Genomic DNA, 10,271 nt, shown 5'->3' on the forward strand with positions numbered 1-10,271 from the left:
GTAGATCAAACCGGAGATACGCTTCACGCCGCCACGGCGAGCCAGACGGCGGATAGCGGGCTTGGTGATTCCCTGGATGTTATCACGAAGCACCTTGCGATGACGCTTGGCGCCTCCTTTTCCTTCCTCCTTTTCGCTTTATATATTATACTTTATTGAAAATTATTCAGGGTTTACAGTTTATGCAAAATTACAAATACACATAAGTTACAAAAATATAAATATATATAAATCAATGCATTTCAATACAAAAGTGTTTTTTTTCTTTTTTTTTTTTTTTTTTTTACAATGTTAGTATAGGTGCCATGGTGTCAGTTTCTTTTTTCGTGCGTCAAGAGTTCTTTGTCTTTTTAGTTCAGTTTGGATTTGTTTGAAGACCACCTCTCCCGAGATGGCCTCCTGGTGAATTACCATGGCACACCTGGTTTTCCACAGTTTGTTTACAACAGTGCAAATTACATACCAGTAAAAATCTTGTTCCACAGCAGACATTCTTTCCTCGAACACCCCATACATGGCAGCATTATAGTTGATCTTAAGTTTAAAACCAATTTGTGGCATTTTCCCCCATACAAAGCTAGACCTTTGGCAGTCCACTAGCAGGTGCTCAATTGTCTCGTCTGCACCACAATTTAAAATTGGGCATTTAATGGTTCTAACGAAGCAGCTCCATTTTACAACTGCTCGTACAGCTAGTCTTCTCACGGAGACCAGCCACATGACGTCTCTGTTCTTTTCAGAGATATTTTTACTACTAATATTTTTAATATACACCCGCTTTTGATTTTCATCCAGATATTTGTAGGGAAAAATGCCACCATATAAGTCATCACATATCTTACCATATATACATTTACTAGTCATATCAGTCCAGTCAATATTTAAATGTGCAGAGTTTGACATCAAATCACCGTACATCACTTTAAAATACGGAAAAGAGCTTCTTGCCCGACCCTTCTTTTTGGTCCAGCTCAGAGCCTCCCCTATATCCACATAGCCCTCCTTTTAAAGCCAGCTGCTACATTTTTACAAAAAGAAATTTTCAGTTTAAGTCCTAAGTCCACAGCCCCAAGGCCTCCATTATTTCTACTCTTATATAATAAGTTTCTCTTTGTAACTTCCCTAGTGGTTCCCCATAAGAAATTGACTAGTGTTTTATTTATGTATTTCAGTGTCTGGTCCTTGGGAGGAAAAATAGTCGCCAAAAATAGCAGTCTTGCCAAGACATATGTCTTAATAATTATAATCTTTGTTCTATAACAGCAAGATTTGTTTTCCCATTTTTCTAAGTCCTCCTTTATTTCTTTATCCTTATTATCCCAGTTCTTTTCATAACTGCCATTATTACTAAACTTTACCCCGAGGACTGTCATTGTTTCTGTGTCCTTTATATTTAGATTTGGCTTTGCCTCACCCCTCCCGAACCAGACACCTTCAGTTTTATCATGGTTTAATCTGGAACCTGAGATCTCTTCGTAAAGTGCCAAGTGCTCATGAACAATGTCTAATTCATTCTTGTTTTTAATTATGATGGTGATATCGTCAGCATAGGCCAAAACAACGACCCTCACTCCACCACTAGTTTTTATACCTGTGAGTCTTTTATCATTCTTGATCTTGTTCAATAACGGATTAATAGCTAAAATATAAAGTGCAGCGGACAGGGGGCACCCTTGTTTTACACCCCTCTTAATTTCAAATGTCTCTGTTAGAACACCATTTACATTAACTTGCACTGTGGACTGGGCGTACAACAATTTGATCAAATTAATAAAATCATGATGAAAGCCGTATACCTTTAAGACCTCCCACAAATACTCTCTGGATATAAAATCAAAAGCCTTTTTTTGATCTAAGCTTATAATAAAGAAACCCTCATTTGTATACCCACTTGTTATATCCCTTAAAATACCCAAGTTATCCCACATCAACCTTCCCTTAATAGCACATGTCTGTTCTTCTGTTCTGTACTTCTACAAGTTTTTCCAAGTCTGTATTTAATCGATTAAATATTATTTTTGCAAGTATTTTATAGTCAACATTCATTAACGTAACATGTCTCCAATTATCTAAGTTATATGATGACCCTTTTTTATATATAAGCGATATAACACCATGGTAGAAGGATGAATGCATTTTGCCTTCCTTGATCCCATCATTATATACAGAGGTTAGCATATGTACTAATTAGTTTGTGCAGGAGAGATATAACTCATTAGGCAGGCCATCGGGGCCTGGGGATTTACCCTTACTCAACTGGACAATTGCGTCCCTCACCTCCTGATTGGTGATTTCCCCACCCGTAGAGTTACGGCCAACCTCCCTCAAATCAACGGAATCAAGGAAAGCATGCAATTTATATTCATCAATCGTAGTTTTCTGGTACATTTTTTCACAAAGCTTCCTAACAGTTTCTCTTTTCATCCTCTCATCTTCTACCATATCACCATTTTCATTTAAAATCGCGCTGACATGTTTACTTTGGAGTTTCTTTTTATGCATATTTATAAGACAAAGTGCATTGCTGGACGCATTTGTGTCACCCATGCCTGCCTGTAGGCGGAGGCCCTGGGAGACATCATTTAATTTGGCCAATTCAGATTCCATTTCAGTTAGTTTATCATTATCCTCATCAGTTTAGATTTATTTCCTCGCCCTGACATTTTTAGTTCAGCTGTAGTTGCAGTTAGAAAACTGAGTGATTTGAGAGCTCAGAGCCTTGCCTTTTTATGTGTGATCTGAGGACGTAAGGGAGGACAGGCACGCACAGAGAGAGCTTCGTGGGCGTTGCCAATGTGCACCCTCCCCCCACCCACACTCCTCCCCGTGTTCACGTCACCCATTTGTTTTTACAGTAATTGCTATTCAACTGTTTAATCATATAATTGCTGTTGTTTTTTGTCAATATTTTTGCCACTCCAATATTGCTTTCCCTGTTTTTATTGGCATTATTCTGCTTCTTTTTAACTCCCTAATAAAGTTGATTTTACATGTTGCTTCTTCTTGCACCTCATGTGTAAAGTATATTTGGGTACTCATTACTCAGAAAAGCGCTACATAAGTTTGAGATATCATTATTAAATATTAAATAATATCATTATTATCATGCAAGAGCCTGATACAATACTTTATATGTAAACATTTGTAAAAAGCCTTGGAAGGCATAAATAACATTCCATGACTTATTTTCCTATGCTTTAGGGTAGGCCTACTCTCGATAATGTAGGCCTTTATGATTTGGAACTAATGTCAATTGTCCACTATTCAATGTTGATTTGAACCAAACTGATTCATGGTTTAGCAAAATTAGGTGTGAAGAGAAATGCCGGATTAGAACTGAATTGGTGGTGTTTGACTAACACATGTGGAATGGGTTAATTGGTCTGGACACGAAAATAAAATATTAATTCATTCATTCACACAGGTATAAACTGCCTGGTGCTCACATGATCATCATTATAGTGAAGATAGGATACTCTTATAAAATAATGTGGTTGGCTCTTAAAAGAGCCTTTTGTGGGTATAAAATAGAGCAGACGGTTTACTTCTTTTTGGGCGCTGCCTTCTTTGCTGCTTTGGGTTTGGCAACCTTGTTACAGGGAGTGGAAACACCCCCTGTATAATGGTATGCCCCAGCAGCACTGGGGGAAGTTCTTATGTTTACATCCGGGGCTTCAGTCCGATTACAGTCATACTACTACTACTACTACTGTCTCGTGTCTCTTGATTAATACATACACAAACATGGTGTCAGAAGCGGCTACACCAAAGTACAGTTTAAGCGAGGAGTATTGTGCTTCGGTGCGGGACCCGGCGTGAAAGAAAAAAGAAAAAAAGAGGAAGGAAAAGGACGGAGAAGGAAAGGACCGGCAGAACAGCTGTTAGCAACAAGCTAACGTAACCATGGCAGCCAATATACCACCACCGGAGGAGATGAAAATGAGCGGCGATCTGGCAAGTAACTGGGACAATTTCAGAGCAGAATTTGAGGACTATTTACTTGCAACGGGATTAACAGAAAAGGCAAAGGAGGTACAGGCAGCAACTCTGCGAAGAGTGATGGGCAGTGAATGTCGTCATATATACAAGCATAATTTAGGACTCACGGCGGATCAAGGGAAGGACGTGCAAGTTATTCTCGACGCCTTGGAGGCATATTTCAAGCCAGCTAGAAATGTCATATTCGAGAGATACATTTTTGGAATCTGCAAGCAAGATGAAGGTGAGCCCATTGACTCATTTGTAACAAAGCTGAGGGAGAAGGCTGCTTCCTGCGAGTATGGACAACTCAGAGAGGAGTTGATAAGAGACAGACTGGTGCTGGGTGTGAGTGACGAGAGTGTGCGTCGTCGTCTACTCAGACAGAAGGATCTCACACTGGCATCAGCCATAGAAATATGTCGAGCTGCAGAGATGACAGACATGAGAATACAAGCGATCACACAGGACAGGTCTCTGCTAGAGACAGTGCATGCGACGGATGGCCGTCGTCCACGGGCCCCGCCTAAGCAGGAACGCTCGGACAGGGTTCGGTATCAGGCCCCAGGAGCTAATGATAGCTCTACATGCAGATTCTGTGGCAACACACACAGGCGTGGACGTGAGTCTTGCCCAGCGTTTGGAAAGAACTGCCGTCACTGTGGCACAGCGAATCATTTTGCCAAGGTGTGTATGAAGAGGGGCCAAGCCACACGGCAACTACATGCAGCGGACGCTGAAGTATACGAGGAGGACATGGACAGGCCCGACACAGAGGCCCATATATACACAGCAGAGAGCATAGGGTCAGTTCAGGGACATGGGAAGAAATGGTTTGCCAACATAAAACTGAATGGAGGGTTTCAGAGGTGCCAGCTAGATTCAGGGGCAACATGTGATGTGATGGGCATAAAAGACGTGAGGAGACTCGCTCCTGAGGCAAAGCTACTGCCGAGCCAGACCAGGTTAGTACTGTATTCAGGCCAATCAATGCACTCAGTAGGCATATTTCACACAGAGTGTGTAGTGAGGGGTAAAGCACACAAGTTGCAGTTTGAAATTGTGAGAAGCGGGCAGAGGCCCTTGTTGTCAGGTGAAACCAGTGAGCGCTTAGGTCTGATGCGCTTCACCATCCCAGAGGAGCTTCTTATGGTAGGACACAGCAGCACAGAGCCACTTACCAGACAGCACCTCGTGCAGACTTACAGTGACGTTTTCAATGATCCGGTTGAGTCACTACCAGGGGATGTTCATTTTGAGCTACATGCAGATGTATCCCCAGTGCAGGCTTCCCCGCGCAATGTCCCAGTGGCTCTCAGAGAGGCAGTCAAGGCTCAGTTAGACAAGTATGAGAGGGATGGCCATTTAACCCCAGTGACAGAACCTACTGACTGGATTAGCAATATGGTGATCGTCAGACAGCCAGAGAAGTTGAGGATCTGCATAGACCCCAAGTCACTTAATCAGGCCTTAAAGAGGTCTCACTACATAATGCCAACACTTGAAGATGTGTTATACAAGCTGCCCAGGGCACGTATTTTCACCCTTGTAGATGCACGGGATGCTTTCTTGCAGTGTAAACTAGACGAAGAGAGTAGTTACACCACCACATTCTGGACACCATGGGGCAGGAAGCGCTGGTTGAAACTGCCTTTTGGCGTGTCCGTGGCCCCAGAAATATACCAGAGAAAGCAGCATGAGCTACTGACAGGGCTCAGTGGGGTGGAACCCATAGCGGATGATATATTGATTGTGGGGTGTGGGGAGACAGATGAGCAGGCCATACGGGACCATGACACCAAACTTTTAGCACTCATGCAGAGGTGCAGGGAGGTTAGACTGAGACTGAGTTTGAGGAAACTGCAATTCAGGGTCAGAGAGGTCAAGTTTCATGGACATATTCTATCGGCGGATGGACTCAGAGCGGACCCGGAGAAAATTAGGGCAGTCCGTGACATGCCTCACCCCGAAGATGCCAAGGCCGTACAACGGTTTATCGGGTTTGTGACGTACCTTGCCAGATTCATGCCCCGCCTCTCTGAGGTATGCGAGCCACTACGGAGGTTGTTGGACAAGGACGTTCCATGGCATTGGCTGCCCAAACACGACGCTGCAGTCGAGGAGATCAAGAAACTCGTTACTACGGCCCCGCTCCTGCGATACTACGACGTGACCAAGCCGGTCACCATCCAGAGCGACGCAAGTCAGAAGGGACTGGGCTGCTGTTTGCTACAGGAGAGTCAGCCAGTTGGCTTCGCGTCGCGAGCACTTACTCAGACTGAGCAGAACTATGCGCAAATAGAGAAGGAATGTCTGAGTATAGTGTTCGCATGCCAGCGCTTTCATTATTACTTGTATGGGCGGGAGGAGATAACAGCAGAAACGGACCACAAGCCACTCATCTCGATATTCACCAAGCCCCTTCTCACAGCACCCAAACGGCTCCAGAGCATGTTGCTCACACTTCAAGCATACAATCTCAAGGTTGTGTACAAACCAGGGCCCGATATGCACATCAGTGACACCTTGAGCAGGGCCACGGCCCCAACGCAGGGGGCAGGCGCTAAATATACTAAACAAACCATCTGCTGCCTGCAGAGGGCACAGGCGGACGCTGAGCGGATTAATCAAGCGGAGTACCTCAACGTTACCAGGCAGCGGCTGAACCAGATAAGGCGACACACTCAGGATGATGGGAATCTTCAGTTATTACAAGCAGTGGTGCTTCGGGGCTGGCCAGATTGCCGGGAGGATGCTCCTCTGGCGATCAGGGAATATTGGTCGATCAGGGACGAGATCGGCGCACAGGATGGTGTGCTTTTCAAAAGCCAGCGTGTCATAGTTCCAAAGTCATTGCGCGCAGAAATGTTGAAACGCATTCATTCCAGCCATGTAGGCGGAGATGCCTGCTACAGACAGGCCAGAGACACGCTGTACTGGCCCAACATGCACGGCGAGATCAAGGACTATGTGAGCCAGTGCTCAGCGTGCAATGAATACGCACATGACCAACAGCGGGAGACAATGATGTCTCACGCACTCCCAACACGACCGTGGCAGATACTCAGCATGGATCTGTTCAAACAGGCTGGCAAGGACTTCCTGGTCATGGTTGACCATTACTCTGATTTCTGGGAAATAGAGCTGCTCCCAGATCTTTCGGCAGGGACTACAGTGCTGAGGTGCAAGGCTCAGTTTGCACGTCATGGTCAGCCGGACCGGGTGATTACTGACTGTGGTGCTCAGTTTGACTGCGAGACGTTCAGGAGGTTTGCTAAAGAATGGGACTTTGAACACGTCAAGTCCTCGCCCAGATACCCAAAGTCAAATGGAAAGGCTGAGTCGGCCGTGAAGATAGTGAAAAGCCTATGCAAGAAGGCAACCAGTGCGGGTGATGACCCGTGGCTGGCAATCTTGCAGTGGAGGAACACGCCCACAGAGGGCCTGCTCAGCAGCCCTGCACAAAGACTGATGTCTCGTAGGCTGAGGACCCCACTCCCGGTTGCTGACGCGCTTTTGGAGCCGAGTGTGGTTACGGGGGTCCCGGACAAGCTGCGGACGAAACACCAGACAGCCAAGCTCTGGTATGATAAATCGGCCAGGGATCTGCCTGAGCTGTGCATCGGACAGGACATAAGGATGAAGCCACTGCCTGGGGACAGGACGGGCAGGTGGCGGAGAGGTGTCTGTCTACAGTTGGTGGGCCCCAGATCATACCTGGTGGATGTTGAGGGGACGCTCTACCGCCGTAACCGGGTGGACCTGCGGCCAGCGGAGAGGGACAACACGGAGCGCCACACTGAGCGACGCAGCGTGCAGCACGACAGCCCGCCCGGGGGGCAAATCAGCAGTCCACTTGTCGACACGACGGTCACTGCTAATGACACTGGCCCGGGTGTTCAGGACGTCGAGTCACCCAGTCGGGGCGACGTGCATCAGCCTAGGGCTGGCCCACCGCCTGTGCCAGGGCACAGGACGGCCAGTGGGAGGCTGGTGAAGGTGCCAAAGAGACTGGATCTATAGGAGGGACCGAACTCTTATGTTGTATTTGATGACTCACTGTGGCTGTTTTTTTTTGTTTTTGTTTGTTTGTTGTTAAATAAAAATAAAAAAAAAGAAAGAAAAGGTAGAAAAGAGCTGTGAAGAAGGTTGGGAGGTTGTTAATTGTCTTATTGCATTTGTTGACTGCTCTGTTTTGTTGGATGTAAAAAAAAAAAAAAAAAAAAAAAAAAAGCAAGAGATAACATGGTAAGATAACATGGTAATGCTGGATTTTGCAATCTCATCTATAAAAGGGGAGATGTTACAGGGAGTGGAAACAGGACTTAAACTGAAAATTTCTTTTTGTAAAAATGTAGCAGCTGGCTTTAAAAGGAGGGCTATGTGGATAGGGGAGGCTCTGAGCTGGACCAAAAAGAAGGGTCGGGCAAGAAGCTCCTTTCCGTATTTTAAAGTCATGTATGGTGATTTGATGTCAAACTCTGCACATTTAAATATTGACTGGACTGCTATGACTAGTAAATGTATATATGGTAAGATATGTGATGACTTATATGGTGGCATTTTTCCCTACAAATATCTGGATGAAAATCAAAAGCGGGTGTGTATTAAAAATTCTAGTAGTAAAAATATCTCTGAAAAGAACAGAGACGTCATGTGGCTGGTCTCCGTGAGAAGACTAGCTGTACGAGCAGTTGTAAAATGGAGCTGCTTCGTTAGAACCATTAAATGCCCAATTTTAAATTGTGGTGCAGATGAGACAGTTGAACACCTGCTAGTGGACTGCCAAAGGTCTAGCTTTGTATGGGGGAAAATGCCACAAATTGGTTTTAAACTTAAGATCAACTATAATGCTGCCATGTATGGGGTGTTCGAAGAAAGAATGTCTGCTGTGGAACAAGATTTTTACTGGTATGTAATTTGCACTGTGGTAAACAAACTGTGGAAAACCAGGTGTGCCATGGTAATTCACCAGGAGACCATCTCGGGAGAGGTGGTCTTCAAACAAATCCAAACTGAACTAAAAAGACAAAGAACTCTTGACACACGAAAAAAGAAACTGACACCATGGCACCTACTAACATTGTAAAAAAAAAAAAAAAAAAAAAAAAAAAAAGAAAAGAAAAAACTTTTGTATTGAAATGCATTGATTTATATATTTTTATATTTTTGTAACTTATGTGTATGTGTAATTTTGCATAAACTGTAAACCCTGAATAATTTTCAATAAAGTATATATAAAAAGGAAAAAAAAAAAAAAAAAGAAACACCCCCTGTATAATGGTATGCCCCAGCAGCACTGGGGGAAGTTGTTATGTTTACATCCGGGGCTTCAGTCCGATTACAGTCATACTACTACTACTACTACTGTCTCGTGTCTCTTGATTAATACATACACAAACAAACCTTCTTGGCTGGAGCCTTCTTGGCTGCTGCGGGCTTCTTAGCCACTTTCTTGGGGCTCTTGGTGGCCTTCTTCGGGCTTTTAGCTACTACTTTCTTGGCGGCAGGCTTCTTGGCTTTCTTGGGCGATTTCTTGGCGGCTACAGGCTTCTTTGCTGCCGCCTTCTTAGGTGATTTCTTAGCCGCTGCGGGTTTCTTGGCTGCAGCGGGCTTCTTTGCTTTGACTGCTTTCTTAGCAGCAGGTTTCTTTACCTTAACTGCTTCTGCCTTGTTAATCTTGAAGGAGCCAGACGCGCCGGTGCCTTTGAGCTGGACCAGGGTGCCTTTGGTGACCAGGCTCTTGACGGCGGTCTTTACGCGGACCTTGTTCTTCTCCACATCGTAGCCGCCGGCAGCCAGAGCCTTCTTGACCGCAGCGAGAGAGACACCGCTCCGCTCCTTGGAGGCGGACACGGCCTCGACGACCAGCTCAGCGACACTGGGGCCGGTCTTCTTGGGTCGGGGTGCTGCCTTCTTCTTGGAGGCCTTGGCCGGAGCTGGTGCTGGAGCGACTTCTGCCATTATTCTCTCGGATAGTAGATTGCTGTTCCTTCTCGAAAGTAAACTCCCACAGACGTGTGATGCTGAACGCTCTGAAGGGGCTGGACTTAAACACCACACGAGAACCATGTAGACTCAACACACACAGCAGCTCTACTGTAGTATCTTAATGTGACACTTTTGTGTTTTCTCCTCGATTAAAACATCATGTAACTATCTACTGGGTATATTATGTAATGCAACAAAGAGCTGACCAGTTAACACACATGCTCCTTTTTTACATTAATACATCTGAGATTAAAACGGCACTCTAGTTTTTAAGTTATATGATAAAAACACCAGCCTTCCAC

The 10,271-nt window shown here is 45.0% G+C and overlaps 1 protein-coding gene across 1 annotated transcript; it reads right to left on the minus strand.

The window, feature by feature from the left end:
- Nucleotides 1-3,541: 3,541 nt before the first annotated feature.
- On the minus strand, nucleotides 3,542-9,962 carry LOC310856826 (histone H1-like; the record flags this gene model as incomplete). Its single annotated transcript, XM_083762318.1, has 2 exons — nucleotides 9,385-9,962; nucleotides 3,542-3,589 (listed from the first exon to the last, which is right to left on the minus strand). The coding sequence occupies exons 1-2, from the start codon at nucleotides 9,940-9,942 to the stop codon at nucleotides 3,542-3,544; spliced, it is 606 nt and encodes a 201-aa protein (XP_083618444.1). The 5' UTR covers nucleotides 9,943-9,962.
- Nucleotides 9,963-10,271: the final 309 nt, after the last annotated feature.

The sequence above is a fragment of the Protomyctophum parallelum genome (genome assembly GCF_964188405.1).
Source record: "Protomyctophum parallelum genome assembly, chromosome: 3".
Taxonomy (NCBI): Eukaryota; Metazoa; Chordata; class Actinopteri; order Myctophiformes; family Myctophidae; genus Protomyctophum; species Protomyctophum parallelum.